The sequence below is a fragment of the Ochotona curzoniae genome, unplaced genomic scaffold, assembly GCF_017591425.1.
Source record: "Ochotona curzoniae isolate NIBS_2020 unplaced genomic scaffold, NIBS_Ocur_1.0 contig_66, whole genome shotgun sequence".
NCBI lineage: Eukaryota > Metazoa > Chordata > Mammalia > Lagomorpha > Ochotonidae > Ochotona > Ochotona curzoniae.
In genome coordinates this window covers 10,130,103-10,152,145 of record NW_024466512.1, presented here as the reverse complement: position 1 = coordinate 10,152,145, position 22,043 = coordinate 10,130,103, and the positions used below count along the sequence as shown (strand labels likewise).

At 46.8% G+C, this 22,043-nt stretch overlaps 1 protein-coding gene across 2 annotated transcripts in view; it reads right to left on the bottom strand.

Moving 5' to 3' along the window:
- Nucleotides 1-1,193: 1,193 nt before the first annotated feature.
- SHTN1 (shootin 1) overlaps nt 1,194-22,043 on the bottom strand; it is a 92,312-nt gene continuing 71,462 nt past the window's right edge. Inside the window, exons 15-17 of one of the 2 annotated variants that reach the window (XM_040992047.1) lie at nt 21,085-21,205; nt 18,353-18,545; nt 1,194-2,884 (exon numbers count right to left, since the gene is read on the bottom strand). In XM_040992047.1, coding sequence (XP_040847981.1) covers nt 2,662-2,884; nt 18,353-18,545; nt 21,085-21,205 — 537 coding nt within the window. In that variant the 3' untranslated portion in view covers nt 1,194-2,661. Of the gene's footprint in view, nt 2,885-16,507; nt 17,164-18,352; nt 18,546-21,084; nt 21,206-22,043 lie in introns of those variants that run through there. The other variant, XM_040992048.1, reaches the window with a different exon arrangement.

Here is a 22,043-nt window from a genome sequence, read left to right as displayed (position 1 = left end):
CACGTGACCAGGCAGGTGCAATGTGCACTTAGAAAGATAAAACCCCAGACTCTGTTTTTAAGATTCTGTGACATGAACCTTAAACAAAAAATGGTCTGGGGAGATATTAAACTTGAGCCTGTCCTATTCCATTTCCAACAGCATTTGTATTACCCAAGAAGGAAGGGAGGAGGAGTCACTGAGGGCTGTTTGGAGCTGCAATGTGCATTCCTCTGACTCAGGCCCAGCGAGGCTGGGTTCTGACCGTCTGGGACCTCTGGTAGAGGGCACTTCCACATGGCTGAGCCAAGGCGAAATGATGGTCACTCAAGTTCCTGTGAAACAAGCGCAGATACCAAAGGGGGCAGGAGTTTTTATCACGCTCTTTCTCTCCCAGAAAAGGACAAGAAAACTTTGAGACAGAACAAAGTAGCGCTACTGCTGTGCCTGGTGATAAAAAATACATCAGTATCAGTTAGGAAAACGGGAGCAATAGAGACCCAACCTATCAGCTTTCCAAAATGGGGGGGGGGGGGAAGGATAAATAATCATTCGTAGGAAACACATCAGGATGCAACTGTTAAATTGTATGTGCATGTAGTGTACATCATGCCAACAGCCAGGCATGCGCCTCCCAGGTACAAGCCCTGGCCTTCCCAGGTCTTCCACCCAGCATCAGCTGCTTTTGCTGATGGTGTCACCCGAGGGTGAAACCTGCTCAGAATTGCACAAGGAAGATGTGGAGGCAGGCACGGGAGAAAGAAATGCCCTGCACCCAACACGTTACCTGGTTCATTTATACTTCTTTGTGGTCATGATGAAGCACAGGGAGTAAGATGGGAAGGCTTCTGAAATGTCTGTTACTTACCGTGGCCCTCCAGCTACCACCTCACGCCCAAGGGCTGGGAGCCGTTTAACCCCCACACCGTTTTGTTGATATCTATGTGTGAGTGTGCTTTTCTATTGCTTAGGGTGTCCATGATGCACACCGCACCGGCAGACTGGGGCTAGACAGCAGAGCAGAAACGAACAGGAAACCAAAGACCTCAAAGTAAACTATTTTGTGAATTATTAAAAATTACTCAAAGTATCAATTTGTAGGCAATCATCCTGTTAGAGAAGGTCAAGCATGGAAGACTAAACCCAAAATGTCAATAAGTATAACTGAGCCTTAATGAGAAACCACTGGAGTTTTTTTGTTTTTTTTTTTAATAAGTTGTGGGAAGGAGGGTTGAAAGCGCAGCCTAACAGGACTTGTTGAAGTGAGTCGGGTCTACAGTTAGTATCCCGTACAGCAGTATTGTTCCGGTTGGGAAAAACAAGGTTGAAACACATTACATTTCAATTCCCCATGAGTTAAACGGGTAAGTCACTGCAAAAACCATTACAGAACAACATGGAAATCATCAAGCAAAACAAACCCACAGAAAGACAATTATCTCCAAAGTCAGGAAGTACATTCCACTTGCCCACCCACCTCTTCAAGCCTACGCTTAGCACACGTGCAAAAATACAATACACTGCAACTACTGCTACTGTCGTTTCCTTTCACCCTTAGGTGAGAAACACCTGACAGTTACATGCTGAGTCATGCTAATAAAACTAAACCTTTTACTTTCTTTAATAGTAAAATTACCGTGACTGAATCATTGTCATAAAAAAGTGCATTCAAGTACATTACCACTTATTTTAAATAAACATCAATTTTGAAACAATCAACTGTGAAAAGCTGCATAAGTTTCTCTTTTTTAAAATCCCTGATTATATTTCTATGTATTCACTGTAGTAGCCTGGACATTGTATTTTTCAGAGACTAACTACCACTTAATTTCTTCAAAAAAAGAAAAACACCACCAAAACAAAACAAAACAAAACAAGCCCCCTGTGTGCTGTTGAACAGCAGTGAAGCAAGGGAAGTGTGTGCTTGTCACTCACCTATTCACCCTCACTGCACTTAAGAACTGGGGTCAAACGGGGTCCTTGTGCCACAGCAGTCTATGGGAAAACATAATGAACTCTGAGCACGGGGTTTGCAAAAATAGGATTGTGAAATTCAAGGTCTGGACTTTGACCTGGGTCCTGGGTTCAGGCCACCAGAGCAGTCCAGTCCCACTGAAGTCCTTGGGAGGCTTGGGCACGGTCAGTAGCTTGTATTTTTCAGCCAATGGTCAATAATTTGTGTAATGAAGACAATGGCACAGCTAGTTTGAGGCCAGCTCCTGAGTGTTCTCTCGGTCCACTAGAGAAAACAGCTCAGGTGTGCTGGCTCTTGCACAAGGGGACAAGAGCTTTCCTGACCAGGTGGACCCGGGCAGCTCTGCTCCTCCAGGTGCCTGCCTGCACCTGGAATCTGGGCATCACATGACATCATGAGTGGTATGCACATGTCCTAAAGGATCAGTCTAGAATCTTCTGAAAGAAGTCATACTGGAGACAATAAACTAGGAAAAACCTTATCCCTATGAACTGCAAAACAAAATGAGGAAACTATGCAGAATGTGCGTCTTGCTACACTTAAGCTTACTTATGTTTATAGTTGCTACTTACAAAAGTGACACTGGAAAAGAATACATAATGTGAGGGCAGTGACTACGGCGGCACCTGCAGCCCCGGCCCCACGCCACAGCGAGTCGTGTGCTTCGTGAAAATGACCTCCGAAGCATCAGCCTTCTGGGAGATGCGTCAGCAGCTGGAGCTGTCTGTCTCGCTCAGTTTTTCGGTGCTGCCATCTTTGTGTTCTGGTTTCGTTTCGCCTCCATCCTCCTTGCATTGAGTAGGCTCTTGTTCAGCAACCTGGTCTTTGGTATGGGGTTCATTTGAGGAAACGGGATCTAAAACTACAACTGCTTCAGCGTCATTTTCACCGCCAATGTACTTTCTCCTGTATCCAATGCTACTGGGAGGCCTAAGGATGGAGAGTGACACAGAAAAATAAGAAGAGAGCAAAGACGTGTCTGTCATACTACTGGATTCAGATCAACAACAACAACAAAAGCCCAGGGTTCTAAGTCTAATCAACAAGCACATAGCGGTGTGAGATGCCAGCCATTTCCAAAAAAACAAAGAAGCTATCAGATTATAAATTAAGAAGCGCAAGGACAGAAGAAAGGCAGAAAAGGTCAGAGCAATTAACTGCAGAAGTTATGAGAGAACCAAATGCACCTACCTGCTTGCCTGCATGCTCTTCTTGGCAAGTGCAAACCTCGGGAGTTCACCACGGTTCTCTCCTCTGCCTGCCTCTGCCTGCCTGGCCTCAGGATCCATCAGCCTCCTTCCCTCATACCCCAGGCTGCAGCTGCCTGCATATGAGCTGTGAGTCTGCAGCCTGGAGAAGGGGAAGGCACCCTTGGCAGCCAGGATCTGCCTGCGTCTCTTAACCAAACTTGCACCTCTCCCTCGCTCGACTTACCACAGGGCACTAGGCTGCCTCGCTGTGTCTGCAACTCCACACCAGCACCTCATACAAACCCTTTTGAGGGGGAAATGAAATGAGTGGACACTAACACTGTGGAGGGCTCAGAGTGAATTGGGGAGCAAGCAGGGTGTTGGTGAAAGCAGGAGGGGAAGTCTTTCTTTTACAGCAAAGACAGCAGAGGGTCAACTGCAGAGAAAGGGCCCTGAATGCCTCGGCTCCAGTGGCTCTATCTATGCTGGTCTGAAGACCAGCCCCATGAGCTCTGCCCAAGTGATGTTGCTTGCTGTGGCTATGGGGTGATGGAACCATGTGACCTGCACGTCATCCTAGTAGCTCAGTCTTCTGTGGCATTAGTGAAAGCACAGGCTGGTTATCAGGAGGATGAGAGGACAGTGCTGGGCTGAGAAAAGCCCTTAATTTCTGGCTACTCATCAGAAGCCACCAGGAGGCTGCCCATCTACTTTGGCAGCAGATACCACTTGTCCCCTGGGAGGTCCCAGGTTGGACCCTCTCTGACCCAGGCCACCAGGGTAAAAGCCTGTGACTGGAGAAGCAGAACCACCGTGTGACAGGAAGGATTTGTCTATGGGGATCATCCCTTAGGTGCTAGAGGCAGCCAGCCCTGGTTGAACCTGCACTTGGCTGTTTTGCCAGCTGGGAAGGAAAGCCACCAAGCAGAAGCAGCCACGGACAGACAAGAGCTGCATCTGTCCCCCACAGGCACCAATCCTGAGGGCACAGACGGCCCACCAGGGACCCTGCATCCCTTCCCCGCCGTGGGCTGGACATGCACCAGGCCCTGGATCTGTAGAAGCTGCAGGAGGAGGCAGGAGAAAGTGTTGGAGGAACTGAGCCAGCTGCCTGCCCACACCAGGACAAGGTGCAAAGCTGAAAGGAGCCTGCCCTGCACAGGTCTTCAGCATCTTAGCAAAGCTTTTAAAAAGTCTGTGACTTCACAGCTGCCTTCTACAGCTCATCCAGATTTCTCCTGGGGTTAACTCTATACTGGAAATCAATGGGCCAGGGGCTCTAGGAAATGAAGCTGCAGTCCAGCGTGGGTCAGGATAAAAGCTACGACAAAGCCTGTGGGCCAAGCCACCTGTCTGGCTTCACCGTTGTGGGTCCCTGAGCCTGCTGCTCTGGAAGCCAGCCAGTGTGCTCGAAGCATGCAAAGGAGGCATTCCTCCCGCTCTGGGTGGATGACCCCAGCTCATACCAACCTCCGTTACTCCGGACAATCACCAGGGTAGTTTCCCATGTGTCTGCAGGCAGAGGGCTGGTGAACACATCCTAGCAAAAGCGTCTTCGCCAGCCGAGGACTAATGACCTTCAGGCAGTGGTCTCAGGGCTCCACAATGGTACTGCTTAGGTGTTAGGCGGACTGAAAACCCAGAAACCTGAGAAGGTCAGGCCCAAGTAGTCCTTCCCCACCCCCGACCAACCTGGCTGTGTTCAAAGAACTCCTTGTGTATTCTGAAGCAAAAAATTTCAACTGCAGATGAAGCTATTGCCCAATCACTGACCCAGAGGCAAAGGGCGTATTTCTTTGCATCTCATGGACAATGACCACTGTCTTGAAATCCCAGTGGGGCAAGGCAGAAGGGGACTGGGACAGTCATGCAGCCTGACCTGTCCATGTGCAGACAAGGCCAGCGAGGCATGCTGAGGGGACAAGTCTGGCCTCAGCCCCACACAGCTCCTGAGTGGCTGTGGCAGAGCCAGAGCAAGGGCCAGGAGCTCCTGCCACCCTGATCCTGCCATGCCCATGGCACTATCTCCCAGAGGCAGTGTCCGGAAGTAGGAGTGATACCACAGGCCCACCTGACCACTTTCCCTCTGAATGCTTCCCCTGTGGGCTTCAGCTCTCCAGTGCCCACTCCTCCAGACCAGCCCAGCTTCTCTGTCCTCTGGCTCTGACCTGGTCTGGTCCTGATGAGGCGGGGGAGGAGTACTTGCGGCTCCCATGGAATGAGGGCCTCTCCTCCACAGTCTCATTCTAGTGCCACTCCCACAAGGCACTGACTTGCAGCAGTCATGGGAGCAGTTTCTAGAAAATTTTATGGAAAGCTTCTCCCCAGGGTGGAAATGATGGAGGCTCAAGTGGAACAAACCCCATAGGGATGAGGTCGTGCTGTCTTCTGCTTTGACGCAGCATCTAAAAGCAGTGACCACAATAAGGAACCGAGCGTCAGTACGCACAAAGCCTGCTGGTGATAGATGAGCCCTCTAGGTGATGCCAACAAAGATCAAAATTATGGGATGCTCAGCCTGTCAGGGATCCCCACCTGGAACTAACCTAACCTCTTCACTTGTCATGTGAAGACTCCAAGAAGGATGAAGCGAGATGATTCGTCCAATTTGTCCACCAGCACACTACTGGTTAATGGCAGAGGACTCAAATGCCGGCATCTCTGTTTTCTGATGACCGCATTTTTCTTCTTACTACAATAATCTGGTAGCTGTTTATGATCCATTCACATAGATCTCGTCACACGTCATTCTAGACCACGCGCTCAATGGCAATTGCGAAACACAAACACAAGAAGGCAAAATTAAAGCCTAGAAGGCAATGTATCAATCCATGTCATTCTAGAAAGCCTGATGCCCAAGTGCCCCTTGGATGCCCTTCTAAGGAGGCACCGACTATTACCCCAACTGTAAGGCTCAGGCAGGCAAGGCCACTTGCTGGTGTTAAGACTGGACCCCAAATTGTACCATCGCCAGGAGAATCAGAACAATCGCAAATGGCTGGGCTGAAGCCGAACTTGATAAAGAGACTTACTGATTTCTCAGACGTGTTACAAGAGACCAAAGTGTAACGTTCTAATTTTTAAAAAGCAAATCATTGTTTGCCTTCAATGAAATTCCTTTCAAAATCAACTTTTCACGTTCCAATTATATTCAACAACATTCTAGCTAACATTTCGGCTGCAATTCAAATTAACTAATGCCCCCGAAGAGCCCTAATCGACATGGTTCTGAGCTCAATTGAATACAATCAAAGCTCATGAAATGAAGGGGGAAATGCTTATTTCATGCAAATTCTGCATATCACTCAGGCTTAATTTTACTGATAATATAAAGGTGGGACACTCTGAACATTACAGTGAATGAAACTTTTAAGCAGTGAGAGTTATTTTATAAAATGCTGCCTCTGAAAAGCTGATTGCCAAACAGTGTAAAAATGGTTCGAGGCATAAATGCCAAGTTCATTTCTATTTCGCTTCTGAGGTAACCATCTTTCAAATCCAACAGCTGGACTATTTAACACAATCTGGGGGAATCGAAGTGGAGCTCTTCTCTGCTCTCCCAGTGGGGCGTCCGCATTAGGCTGTGGCAGCCGTCCAAGCCATGACGCACAGCCGGACGGTCTGAACTCGCTTCATTTACAGCAGAAATGGATAAAACCGCAATCATATTTGCCACCTTCAACGGCAGAAAACGGAGATTTAAATCTGTCTTTAGAAAGCCGTTTCCTGGGCAAAGTCCCTGAGAGGAAGTGGGCTTTCTGTGTCGCTGGTGGAGAGAGGGGAGTTCTCACTTGCTTCGCAGCCAGCCGGCAGCCGGGAGCAGTGGCGTTATAGCCACAGCAGACCCAGCTATGCTGGTTTCTTTGGGAAACCCTGTTTTTTGGGAGCTTTTTTTCCTTTCTTTCTTTTTAAAACACACCTCCACCAAACTTCACCAAATAAAGCTCCAGGCCTAAGGTGCAACTGTCTCAGGGACTACAGTCAATCATTCAAGTAATGGTACCGCCAATGAAGGCAGGGCAAAGTGCACTTCCCTTGGCTCTGCTCTTTTAAAGCTGTACTGTAGCTAAGAAGAAGAAATAAAGTTTATCCATTTGGTTCTGTTTCCATTTGAGAGAAACACAGATTTAATTTCTAATTATATATATATAAAACACACTGTTAGGCAACAAAACCACTATGCTTGAAAATCTGACATCAACCTGAGGACACTGGGAGGAACACAAGAACACGCAGAGTACTTTCGTGACACGGGTGACAATAGCCAGGGCCAGAGCCGTGCTCATTGAGAAGCCACAGCTCAGGCAGGCAGGTACCAAAGCACCCAGGACACCCACAGGAGACCAGGGGAGGAAGAGGGAGGGACTGGGGGGGCTCCCCAGCAAAGCCACCACCGTGAACGATGCAATGCGTGAACAACGGTTGATCTAATGGGATCAACAGTGATGGGAACACAGCTCTTGGGCTGTTCTCCCAGCTTTCTGTAAGTTCGTACGTTTCCACAACTTTAAACCATCGTGGAAAAACCATTTCGATCCCAGATATAAACAGTTATTCACAAGAAACAACGTGGGAGGCATAAAGTCTTCCACAAAATTCATCGTATGTGCATACATATTCGCATACACATACATATATATGTATATAGTTACAATGGCTTCTTTATAAAGTTGTTGTGCACAAAATACTTGAATTTTGTTTTCTCAGGACAATTTTTTACAAATCTATTTTCAAGTTTCTTTTTTTCCATTTACTGACTGTGCTGTATGCTTCAGACTGGGAGTCACAGGGAAAGCAATGTGACGCATTTCACATTGGTATCTGGCAGGATAAGGTATATTCCAAATGCAACATGTCCATCAGGTTTCAGAAGTTATGCCCGTTTACCCTGTCAGCAACTCCTATCCAAATCAAATCAATAAAACCAACCCACCCACCCACACTCCCCCTCTACACACGTGAAGCACCAACACCATGGGCACTACTTTAAAATGGCTTTTAAAACACCACTAAGTACCCAAAGCAACCTACTTCTTTAAACAGAAATGAAAGATTTTGTACAAAGTCTCCTAAAATCCTGGGTGCTGGCCCAGGTTAGTGGGCAATCCATTGAGAGAACCAAGCTGTGCTGCAGGCCCCTTGGGGCACTGGTGAGTCCCGCTTGGCCAGCCTGGGGGTGGGGTGGGAGGACACTGCAGTCAGGCCCCCTGAGGGGTAGGGGCCACCGGACAAGGGGAGGAGAGGATCTCAACTTCCAGAACATCCAGTTGTTCTGCTAATTTTGTTGTTAAAACTTAATTGTCCATGTGAGGGCGCACAGGGAGACCCTTTGTGGCCGCGCTCCGCCCTGCAGAGCTGCTTCCTGCGGTGCCCGCACACAATGCCGCGCCGTGAGGTGATTACAGTGTGGAGAGAGTGGCAAATCCTTTAATTGTGTAAGAGCATCAGATTAGGCGGCTGCCCTGTGCAGGTTGGTCTGTCAGCTAGGAGTCTCTTTTCAGAGCCCTGCTGGCTAAGTACAGGAAGGGTGCCCGCCTGTCCCCGCCTCCCAGCCCTCACACACAGAGGTGCAGAGAGAGAGTGAGAGAGAGGTGGAGGGTGGGGGGTGGGGGGAAGGTGGGAGTGGGAATTAAAAACACGTTAGCCTTCACCTTCCTTGGGGAAGCTGAAGGGAGTCTCATGCTGGAGACAGCCACTGTGTGCCAAGTTGCCCCCGGAAGTTGATAACCCCAATTTTACTGGCTAACATGTTTGGAAGGAGGGGCTTCTCCAGCTCCAATCACAGAACACAGGACTTACCCACTCCATTTTTCCCAACATTAATTTCACTCTGGAAATAATGAATAAAACTGAAGAGACCAGATAGAGGTCAAGCAATTGTAAAATCAATTTTACTTTTAATTCAAAACCTGGGAGGCAATTTGATTTTTTTTTTCCTTCATACATATGTCTGATTAGTCTGATCAACCAAGAGATATCTAAATCTCTTTTATCTGCTGCCCTCTGGTATTTAGTTAACGGCCCAAATAAGATGAACTCTTGCAAAAATAAGTCCATGTGAGGCCAAAAGTCACCTGCATTTGGAGACACCAGAGATCTAGGAATTAAATGCAAATTACAATAAAAATGGTTTCACTGGAAACTGGGTATTTTCCTACTGAAATGGAAGGTCCCATAATTGCTACATAGTTGTATTTTTTAAAAACTCTTCTAGGTTAGAATGTGACCTATTTTCACTTCCTAAAACAAAAAGCAATGGCTGTTGCCTGTCTGGCAGTTTAAAAAGACATTCAGAAGAAAGTGATGGGGGACTTGGGGGGTAGAGGAGCTGGACGCCCGAGCGAGGTGTTACCTGGGTCAGGCTCCAGCAATGGCTGCTGGAAAGCCTCGCTGAGAACCACCACGTGGAAACTCCCAGGTAGAACTCACTGCAAACCATACCCTGAGTTCTCCCTTGTCAACCACGTGTCCTTAAGCAGAACTGGGACGGTCCTGCTGCATCTGCTGGGAGTGCGCTTACTTCCCTGCAGAGGACCACACAGGCCCAGAGCTCCACGTGCAGCAGCAGGGCCACTTCCAGACCAGACAAGGGTGTCCGGCAGAGGAGACAAGTAAGCACTCTGGGCCTCTGGCGACTGGGAGGCAGACACTGGCAGGGAGCCCTACAGCTTTTACCACACTGATAGTCCAACTCTCCGCATCAGAGATGTCCTCAAGTTGGAAGACCAAAGACCAGACTGGTGTCTGACCAAGCATGATCCTGGCTGCTCCACTTTGCCTACTCAGCTCCCTGCCTGTGGCCTGGGAAAGCAGGAGAGGATGGCCCAAAGCCTTGGGACCCTGTACCTACATGGGAAACCCAGAAGAAGTTCCTGGATCCTGAGTACTACCTCTGGATCGGTTCAGCTCCAACCACTGTGGCCATTTGAGGAGTGAACCAGTATGAAGTTGGGTCCAGGGCCTTGGAGGAGAAGAGAGGAGTGCCCAATTCTTGGACCCCATCTCACAGTTCACCGTCTGCCCATACTAGATTGACTGGCTGTGCAAAACAAGGCTTTGAAGTTGCCAAGACAAGCAAGGTCAAAGAGTTTCCCTCTTCTCTGCCTGGACCTAGGGAGTTGAAGGAACAAGCAAGCTCCCAGGACAAGATAGTCACTTGAACAGTTTCCTTCAAGACACCTCTTTATCAGCCTGGGTCCCCTTACACCCCTCCCTATGTCCAAAGAAAGGAGAAAAAAAAAAAACTTTACGAAGCCCAAGCCGTTTCCCATAAACCCAGTGTCTGGTTGGACAGCCCATTTCCCTGTGCCTTTTTGTCCTTTGCTTTGAATAAAGAGTCTGTTACACTTGTACTTCTTTTTTGGCTTGTTATTTTTATACTAAGCTGATCAAAGAACCCACCAGGGCTTCACTGGTAACAAGTGGATGGAAGATCTTTCCCTGTTTCTCTTTCTCTGTCACTCTGCCTTTCCAACAAAAATAGATCTTAAGAAAAGAAAGAAAGAAAAAAGAAACAGCATAAAGCAGAAGCAATCCAATCTATTTAGTGCTTTAGAATGTGTTTTGAAAAAATCAAGGAGCTGATATAATCCACCTTTCCATTATGTTATATATTATTTAGTAAAGTATTTAACTCAGTGATTAAAGTGGGGTATCTTTAAGGTATGAAATGACTTTTAAAAGTTCATGGAGGCCCGGCGCGGTGGCGCAAGTGGTTAAGGTCCTCGCCTTGCATGCCCGGGATCCCATATGGACGCCGGTTCTATCCCAGCAGCCCCACTTCCCTTCCAGCTCCCTGCCTGTGGCCTGGGAAAGCAGTCGAGGACGGCCCAAAGCTTTGGGACCCTGCACCCGCGTGGGAAACCCGGAAGAGGCTCCTGGCTTCGGACCGGCATAGCATCGGCCGTTGCGCTCACTTGGGGAGTGAATCATCAGATGGAAGACCTTCCTCTCAGTCTCTCCTCTATGTATATCCGCCTTTCCAATAAAAAAATAATAAAAATAAATCTTTAAAAAAAAAGTTCATGGAAAAATTCAGTGAAAAGGTAAGTTTATTTTGCTACAATAAAATTTGCTACAATAAAATTTTGAAATCAATGCAGCTTTCTCAGAACACATATGCTCCACAAACTTTTCCACAATTGACTCCTGGGAATAAATTGTTCTTTCACATGACTGAAATACCCAATAAAACTTAAAATGTTTAAATAAAGATAATACTGAAGATTCAAGTAGCTTAGGCTGATCTTCGGATTTCCAGTGTTGATTTTCAAACACAGCCCTTTTTGGACATTCAGCACAAAAACAAAGAAAACATTACAACAGTTTCTTTCCAAATAACATCAGACTTTTTGCTTGTGAGAATTCAGCTCAGTGGTTGATACCACTGGAGGGTTCAGCACTGTGGTTAAGCCTCTGCCTTAACACCAGTGCCCCATATGGGTGCCAATTTGATTCCCAGCTGCTCCCTTCCAAGCCAGCTCCCTGCTCATGCACGTGGGAACGCAGAAGACAGCCCGAGTGCTTTGGCCCCTGCATCTACATGGAAGACCTGGATGAAACTCCTGGCTCCTGGCTCCGGCCTGGCCCAGCTCCAGCTGCTGCAGTCTTTTGGGGAATGAACCAGCAGAGGAAGATTCTCTCTTGCTCTGTCAGTCTCTTCCTCTTTCTCTGTAAATATTTAAAATAAATTAATCTTTGAAAAGACACCACTTGGTGTTTCCATATGCTATGTCAGAGCTCCTGGGTTCAAGTCCTCTGGGCTCAATTCCTAACTCGTCAGCTTCCAACCTGTCTTCCTTCTGGTGTGCGCCTTGGGAGGCACCAGCTGATGACGCCAAATACTGTCATCTTGCCAGCTATATGGGAGACCCTGATCAAACTCCAGGCTCCTGCCTGCATCCTGGACCAAACCTGACTACTACAGACACTTGGGAAGTAAACCAGTGGATGGAAGCTTTCTATCTCTCTTTCACATAAATAACTGTAAAATATAAAGACAACACAATTTGATGGGCCTAGAGCAGTAGCCTAGTGGCTGAAGTCCTTGCCTTGCATGGCCAGGATCTCACACGGGTGCTGGTTCCAATCCCATCTGTTCCACTTCCCTTCCAGCTTCCTGCCTGTGACCTGGGAAAGCAGTCGACGATGGCCCAAAGCTTTGGGACCCTGCACCCATGAGGGAGATTGGAAGAAGCTCCTGGATCCTGGCTTCGAATTGGCTCAGCTCTGGCCATTGCGGCCACTTGGGGGACGAACCATCAGACAGAAGATTCTCCTCTCTGTCTCTCCTCCCCTCTGTATATCTGCCACTCCAATAAATAAATCTTTTTAAAAAAGACAATACGACTTGAAATCCTTTATGAACTTCATTGCAAAAGCAATTTTAAAAACCTTTTTCGCTCATTCAGATGGACTCTCCTCTTCAGAACTCTGGGCCACTAAACTTTTCTTCCCTTGACAAAGTCCCACTCAATTGCTGAGGCTAGGGCTGAGAAGGCAGTGAAAAATATAAAGACTTGATACACCCACTGGTATGCAGGGTTGGAGAGACAGAATGCGAGGTCCATGGGATCAAGGGAGCAACTTAACTGCAGAAACACTGTTTCCTCTAGAAGAAATCTTATCATTCTCTTCTTCCGAAGCCCTTAGCACATGAACACAGCATGCTATAGCTCAGAAGGTATGAGTCTTAGGGCTCAAATGCAAAAAGGCGCAAGCATTTAGCCTAGCAGCGGAGACACTGGCTAAGACACCCACAGTGCACGTGGGAGTACTCGATCTGATGCCCAGCTCCCCTCCTAACTCCAGATTCCTGCTGATATGGATCATGGCCGACCGCCATGATGGCTCAAGTTGGGTCCCGGCCTCCGATGTGAGAGACAGTTTCTGACTGCCAGCTTCAGTCCCCGCTCCTGGCCAACGAGGGCATTTGTGAAGTGAACCAGTGAATAGGAGTCTCTCACTCTGTCTCTTGAGTAAATGAATATTTAAACCCAATCTAATCCAATTACTAGACATATAATTACGAATAGGTTTACCTCAGTCAGCCTCACTGTCCTCATCTGTCAATGGGGATAGGTCCACTCTACAGGTCTGGAATAATTAAAACAATACACGAAAACACCTGGCTCCAGAAATGCCAGTGAAATACAGTAAGAGCAGCAAAGCATCACAGACCCACATTCCTAAATCCTCAGGCCTCCAACTGGAAGCTGCTTCCATCACGCATAGCTTCACAGCCAACATGTTCTATATGCGGGATGCAGTGGTTTCAGGGCATTTCTCTTGAACAGATATTATTTTTATGATGAACAGTACACTGGTGAAGAGTAGCAAGATGTATTAACTAAAAAGTAAAGCCATACATACAATAAAATCTTGTAGTGGGCTTCACTCTTTGACATCTTCTTCCCCAATTCATGTCACCTGTGTCAGTAACACCAGACTTATTCGGTTGATAACAGAGTTAACATGCTTGTCTTTTTTTTTTTTTCCAGGAATCCTACGGAGTATTAAACTAGAAGACAAGTTCACCCACACTTGGGTATACTGTGTTTTCCTGTTCATTGCTTAGATTATTAGGCCCAGAATGTGTAAATGTGGGACTTGCCAGCATAGCAGGAGAGAAGAAATTAAGGTACCCACTAGTACCCACCTGACTCTACCAAATGCACCCCTGTTGCACATGTGCTTGGGGGGCACATCCCAATTCTACGTCACACCATCTGCGATGGTGAACAGTGGAGCCCCATTTCCAAAAACTGAATTTGCTTTCCAAAAACGAAGTCATTTGGAAAGAGACTGGACATGCAGTGACTAACATGGGTCACGCCACTGTCAGCAAGGACTGACAGCGATGCTCCTCAGAACCAGTACGGGGGCCTCTTGCCTTCACATCATCCTCTTTCTTCACTCCAAAATTAAAATAAAGGAATGACTGCTAGACATATTTCCTCTCTGATCACGTATCTCTACCCCGAATGGGGCACTGGTAACAGGGCCAGTGTGGGTACGTTGACCCCTAAGAATGCAGCTCTCAAAGATCTGATTATGCATTTTGAAAGGTATTTTCTATCTCTGGCCCTGTGTGTATTTTACAGTGAACCCAGGCTAACAGACATGCTGCAGACAGGAAACATGGACCTACCTCCTATTCCTTATTCTAACTGTGAACTTCCTTATCAAATACCCACATTTGTTGGAGATTACCGGAGTTCTAAAGAGACCTGAAAGGGATTCTGGAGACTGCCCAATCTATTGGCCTTGGTTTTAGATGAGAAGAAACACAACAACAAGAAAAAAAAAAAAAAAAAGAACTGTCAAATGCTTTGTTCAAAATTACCTGGTGCCCAGTACCTTAACTTGCAACTCTAATTTGTGCTCATGACTATCCATTACCCCAGCATTGAAGGTTAACATCAGACAGGGAAGAATTTTACTGACTTTTTTCTAACAGTCTCTAACTTGCACAACAAGCCTACGAGGCAGGTGTAACTACCTCTCAGGAACACTTGAGGGAACCAAGTCACAGACCGCCGTTACCTATGAGACCTTGGGCGAGTAACCGGAAATGCACCCCAAGGTTGCAGCCCTGGTCCCATTGGAGAGCCCATGTTCTGGACATAGGGGGACACTGCTGCCCTGTGAGATGTGCTGAGGCGCTGGGTTAGAGAACTGACCGCAAGTCTCCACGTTACTTCCAGCTGTCATCTACTGGCTTTTATAGATGCAGACAAAATCCTTCATGGTTTTCAGACCTGCATAACACCTGCTTAGCCTATTTCCAGCTGTCGGCTGTCTGAAGGCAACAAGACAGTTCCTTCTAAAATTCTCATAATTTAAGATTTCCCCCCTCTCTCACACTGACCCTCACAGCCACTGGTTAGCTTGATACCAAGACTCTGTGTCTTGCCAGCATCAGATTAATCTATATGAACAGGATCAAGCATAAAAGCAGAAATCCAGTTGGCACTGCCGCTGCTTGGCTCAGCAGATCTCTCATCTCTTACAGCATGAAGGGACACTATGGGTATAAGTCCCACCTGGACCGTAACAGATCAGAATCAATGAAATTCAAGTGCATTGAGATTTATGATGTTACGATTAACTAGTATATACTTACTAGGAAAAATTACCAGGACACAAACATTTCTAAGGCTATTATTAAAATAGAAACTGGGCAAATTAGGCTTTCCCAAGCTCTGATTATCTTTTCTTTTTCTTAAAAAAAAATGCTCTTGACAAGAACATTAATTTTTATTAATCCTTGTAATTAAGCATTTAAAAACGTCTCTTGCCTTCTCATAGATTTCTAGGAAATGAATCCGTATCTCTAACGTTATAATTCACCAGACAACAGATAACTGATTTTTTTGGTAGTATACACAGTATAAATTTTAGGAATTCATTCAGAGGAAATGAAATTTTCCAGTGAAGGGGTAGCCTGAAGATCCTTAATTTTTTGATAAGTGAAGAGCTTATGCAAAGAACGGCTTTGTTCACTTCCTCATGTGTAAAGCCCTCCCCAGCAGGTGAGCCAGCCCAGCCTGGGTACTCAGCTGTCTTACAGACTTTCTCTTGGGCAGGCATGGGGGTTAAAGACAACACATATGTGCCTGAGCTGAATGTAAGGGACTCCTGGGCCCTCAAAGAATGTTTTAAATACCAAAGAATCCAACCCACTTGCCTAGGGTGCTGGTTTCTAGCTTGTCTGTGTGACTATTACAGAATGGGACACTGTGGTGGCTCGGTGCTCAGCCAATGGCTGTTCTGCTGTGTCTTTGGATATTAAAAACATGCTGCTTCTTTCATCTGTCCAATGGGTATTTACGTAGAGTGGATCGTGTGGCGGGAGTGCTTTTGGTTGTTTTCAGATACACTAAGGGAACAAAACAGAGAAAGTCCAGGAGAGGAGGAGAGAGAGAGAAAAAATAAGACAAATAAAATAACTTTACAGTATATTTAAAGAGAATAACTGCTTTGGGAACAAGGGAGTAGGATCCAGGGGAATCAGAGCTTAGGGGGAGACGACATTTGAGCACATAAGTGATGGAGGAGGAGGGGTGAGACACACGGTCACGGGAGCCTAGCCAGAGATGCCAAAGCACAGGCCAGACGAGCAAGGCTGGCCATGTGTCCGCAATAATGTATGTCTTAGAGGTCATTCTCTCTAGACCTTGATTCCTTGTCCATCTGAATACCATGGACACTGCAACACAGATCAAAACCCATGTGTAAGCGCTGGAGGGCCAGCACCATCTCCGGTCGCCAATTGCTGGGCCGCCTCTGATGTGCTCTGACAATTCCCATTTGTGAGGCTGGACAACGCATCTGCCTCCACCTCACGGTTAGCACACCACAGTGAACTTGGTAGTTGAGGCCAGCCAGGAAGAGGCCAGGGACAATCTTCTGGACCTCCGGTGGCCAGGCTGGTGTCAGGGGACCATGATAAGGACTGCGAACGTTTTGCTCTGAAAGCTAGCAGGTAACTATGTGAAAGTGAAAATTTCAATCCTTACAAAGCACCCTGGAGTGAGGCAATTCCTCATGCTGCCCACAGACCTGAGACCCATGCACGTGGCTGATCTGCCCACTCGGAAGGGCACTCTGACATGACTGTTAGTATGTAAACCAAGGGCATGAGTTATTTTGGCTAATGGATATCAAGAACTGAATTATAAAAGACTGGGTTACAAAGTTTAGAAGTTAATACAGCAGCCCACCGTGTTTGCATTAGTGCTTTAAGTAGATAAATTAAATTGGAATGTGTCTCTTAAGCAGTCATTGAACAAGCAGGATGAGAAATAAATTGAGCTTCACATCGGCCTTTATGGCATCTAACAACCGCGTCTGTCAACACACGGATCCTTTTCACTGTCAATTCAGCACACATTTTGCAGACCTTGGGCCTGCAATTATTTCATTTCCTTTCTTGGAAATGTAATTTCCACTTACTTTTGCAGAATAAAAGGCAGACAAAAGGAGGAAGGAGTTGCAGTATTTTCTGATTAAGATTATCTGTGTAAAACGGTAAAGGGAAAAAAAAAATCTATACACACACACACACACACACTGAAGCGTTTCTGAGAAACTAACTTGTCTCAGCCGAGTAGCTTTTGTGTCTGGATATTGGTTCAAATGTAGCCAGATTGTTGATGTCAAATTAGGTGTTAAGCAAACTTAATAGGGAAGCTGAAGAATGAGTATAGATCATCTTTCTGTTTAGAACCGTGCAAATGACTCCCGTCAAAGGAAAGGAAGCACATGACCGCAGGAGAAAATGCGCTTTTAAACACAATGAAATTAGATAAAACTCTCAACAGCAAAGAAGGCCACTCAGCAACAAAGAGGGGGGAAATGTTAACAGTACCAAGAAGAGAAATGCAAGACAGGAAGAAAACACCAGTTGGCAAAAATAGATCCAAATTGAATTTCAACTTCATTTGCCCAGGTTTCACCTTTTCAACCAAGACAGGTAGAGCTTAAAAAAAGAGAGAGAATTCTTTCTCTAGCAATAACAGGAAATCAGAGGTTCAATGAACCGTGATTCTATCTGGCTGATCTGATTTGCCTTCTTTAAGTGACACACTGGCTGACATTCTAGCAAGAAAACCAAGATCAAACTAACATCAAAAAGAGCCTGCCATTGTTATCCAACAATTGGACCCTGTACCAGGTGTGACTACGACACAGCCAACACGCAGGACTCGTTCTTGGACAAAGCACCTCTTGGAAGTGAGCCTACAGAGAGAAGCGTGCACAGCATGTCTGCACCCTTAGCAGGAAGGCACATCTTTGAGGACCAGAAGATGGGGTTGCAAACACACACCCTTCCAAGTAGCCTCACAAAGATCTGGCATCTTCTTCAACTGCGCATAAACCACTAAGACGCAGGTATGACATCGTGAAGCAGCCTGAAGACCATTCCAGGTCAAGTCTTTGCAGAAATTGTGTGCCAAACCAAGTTGGTGGTGGGGGCGGGGGGGGGGGAATGGATTCTCTTCTTCTGGGGCATCTGCTTTGGAATTGAAGCAGATCCTTAAGACAGGAGACTAGGACCGAGAGTCAGCTCATGGAAAGAAAGAAGAATTACATGCTGGTTGGTCCAAATCACAATCTCATCAAAGAGAAACAAACCAAAGAGACATACAAGTTAGTTGTGAGGGATTCTGCTACACACTACTTAGCAAACAGTATTATTACTTACTCAAGCGTAACCTTGGAACTTGCGCATCCTTCCAATTTACGGGGCCCCTCACCTGTATCAGGTGTTGGGGGGGACGGGCTGTTGAATTCTGCCTCCAGAGTTTTCTTGTTCAAGGCTGTTTTTGATACACTGGATACAGAACCCAACACGGGCATGGATTTGGACTCTGAGGTGGCTAATATCCCGCTCGGACCTTAAAACCAAACACATACCTCAAGTTTAATAACTCTGCACGATGCTTACAGACATGGCACTGAAAGAACAGATTAACTAGGAAAAAAAAAAAACAACCTCTCAAGCGGGGAAAAGGCCAAGGTTTTGTGCTTCGTCTTGTTTTCAACTTCAAGAGCAGGCTGCAGAATGCCCCCACTGGAAGCCTGCTCTGCTGCCTTTCAAGGCGTGATGACCACGCTGAGAACCGCACACAGACCTTTAAGAGAATGCAAATCCCACGGCCACGGCCCCCTCCCCGGCCAGAGACCTCAGCAACACCCGGCGTCTTTCCTTCCCCAGAGCAGGGCTGGTGGATGGCCCTTGTTGAACCATAGGCCTTTATGGCCTCTCCCCTCGAGTTAATTCTTCCCCAAACTCAGCTCTGTGTTTTAAACAAGAAATGGAACAATATCAAAGGGCTCTTTAAGAAAAAAAAAAAGGCTCATGAAGGCTTCTTGAGTATTCAATAGCTTTTATGAACATTTTCATTTTAATGTGAATGAGAAGTAAGTGGATTTATTTCCTCTTAAAATATGGACACAGGATTATAAAAATCAAGTGGCAAGAAGTTGGGCTGTTTGCCTTTTGGACTTTCTTGCTGTTTGTGACAGGATTTTAAAACCACAGCAGGGCCTGTTATTGACATTCCTGGCCTATCAAGCTAAACATTCAAGGCACTGAAGCTAAGTCCTATCATAAATTGTTGTCTTCTTCTTTCTATCTTTAGGTACAAAATATGTGTGTGTGTGTGTATATATGTATATTTTTCCAGTACCTTCTCAAAGATTCTGGTGTACCTTTCCTGAAATCTCAGAAGGCATGCGAACTGAACACCAGTTTCCAAAGTCGGAGCCGAAAGAGCGCAGAGTGTGTTTCATCTCCGCCTCCTGGGCAGACGACCTCGTGACATCACATCGGCTGTGAAGCTTCTGGTTCAAAACGCCTTTTCCTCCTACCTGTGGACAGGCAGAGAGATACGGAAACTGGCTCCTGAGTTCCAGTATGAAGCTGGATACAAGACGTGCCTCAGACGAGCCTGCGTCTGTCCCTGGCTAACTGCTGACGACACATGGCAGGGGGCACGCAGCAGTCCTTCCCTCTGGGAAGCAACACGTCTGTCCACACCCACGCCACTGTTGCTCTGTGGCTGAAGCCACTGCGAAGGAGGGAGAACCTGGAGCTCATTTCCTCACAGAGGAGAAGAAACAAAGGAAAACACACACCATTTAAGAGCAGGGTGGCGGTGCTCTCTGAGACAATCAGTCTGGGAGGCCACACAGCCAGTAGGAACAAAGAAGTGTCAGACACAGCAGGAAAAGTGCCTGGCTACCCACTAACCTGAACCCGAGCTCTGCCAACCCCTGCTGACCCTTCCTCTCAGGTCCTCACACTCACTTCCTCAGGAGCTACCCTGTGTGTGTGGGAAGGGGAGGTCTCTTAGAGACCTGCATGAATCTGTGCACAGACGCACCAGCCCCTCATCTCTATAACCTGTGCCAGGCAGCTGAGCTCTCCGAGCGGCTCCTGTATTTCTGCCCCTGGAGTTTTCACACTGCCTTTAAGATGAGATCTACACACACAGTGTGGGTCGCAGGGATAGGGAGGGAGGGAGTTGTGCCTGGGTGTGTGTGTGTGTGTGTGTGTGTGTGTGATGTGTGCTTGTACACTTGCAGGCAGGAAGCTGGAGTCAGGATGGGGCTGGACGCTGTCGTGTACGAAGGGGAAACAAGTCTCATGGCAACCCCTCAACTACACGTCTTCGGGGGAGCTGGTTCTGCGGAGGGGCTGGTGCTCTGTTTTGTTTTGTTTTGTCCTGTTTTGCTTTGTTTTGTTTTGCTGTTCTGCTGCAGTGTCCTGACAGGACTGTAACAATTTCCAAACCAAACTAAAAACTTAAAGGCTAGTCTTTTTGTTTCAGGATAAAGGATAGATTTAGCTTTATACAATACAGGCTGGAGGGCATCACATTGCTGCTGTTGGGGCAAGAAATCATTCATTCAACCATCTGAGTAGTTTTCTAAGGCAGAACTAGAGCTGGTTTACCAAAAATTCATCTTTAATTGCTCCAGCCACGTCAATCTGGCCAATGCAACTCAACATTTTGCAGATGTAAGATTTAACAGTGGACTCTCCGAGGTGGAGTAAGCCCATCCCAGGAGATGCAGCCACAGGTGCTGCTGACTGGCGCTGTACGATAGCTGTTCAGAGGCGGCCTCCTCCCTGGCTTGGGTGGAAAACCTCAGAAGGGTATCTGCCAGCTCCCTCCACCAAGCCGAGGTCTGGAGATGCCCAGTCACCTACCAGCAAACAAAGGGCAAACACGCCGAGGAACAAATATGCCAAGGAATTCTGACGCGATGTCCCTCAGTACCTTTACCCAATCCAATACTTCTCATTCACACTAAAACCGAACATTTTCGCGGTTGCTTCTGAAAAGAGCGCCTTGTGTTAAAAAGGAATGCAGAGGAAGATGTTTCTTAGAGGAAGAGCAGGAGCGTGGAGAACTGAAACCGGCTTACTACTGCTATCTGCTTCTGCCGTCACTTTCCGGCGACGCAAAATCCTCTCTAACTCAGTTTCACTGCTCTCAGGCTCAAGGGATTTTAAGCTTCTCGAGCTAGTAGATTTGTTAAGTGCTCCCTAAAGTGAAAACAAAAGCAAAAAGGTTAACGATATAACACAATATACAAAGGAGTGTAGAAATCAAATACTAAGACATTACCAGAATTTGAATGGGATTACAAAAATAAAAACAAATTGGCAATACATATAAATATAAAATACATATATGTGTGTGTGTATATATTTATATATAACTGCACGTATCATCAACCACCCGCAGTGCTGCAGATTTGAAGATGCCATCGGTGATGTGGATGCCAGCGCCTGCACTGAAAGGGCAGTACAAGAACACCTCTGGATGAACTCACTGAAGAGCGTCGTCAGGAGGAAGGCACCTGCACACTGATGAATAAGAGCCTGATGTGTGTTGATCAGGGCAGAAGAGGATGGCCATATTAAACTCACCTTCAAAGGCTGTCTTGATACAGCAACCACGAACTACTAAACCTAAATTCTTCTAGCACCAAAAGAAAAAAAAAAAAAGTGGCAGACAGCAGGCACTGGCTCCACTTAATGGCTAATCCTAATGGCTAACATGGTGACAACGCTGTGGTGGCTGTCAAGGGAACCATACTCTGCAGCGGCCAGGCCAAAGATTGCCAGAGCACCTCTCAACTTCAGGGTGAAAGAAGCCAAGTGGCCTGGCTCACCTCATGTGGGCAACTTACTTCCGTGTTCGCAACAGGGGACACCGGATGTGGGATTCAGGAACCAGAAGGTATGGAAGGCAATGAGATGGCCAGCGTGCTGTGTTCCTGCAGAAATGGACTCTGCCATCAAGAAGACGGAGGAGGACCTACAACTGTTTCCCAGGCCTGGCCCCTCCCGGAATCATGCAATGGAGGGAGAGTTAAAA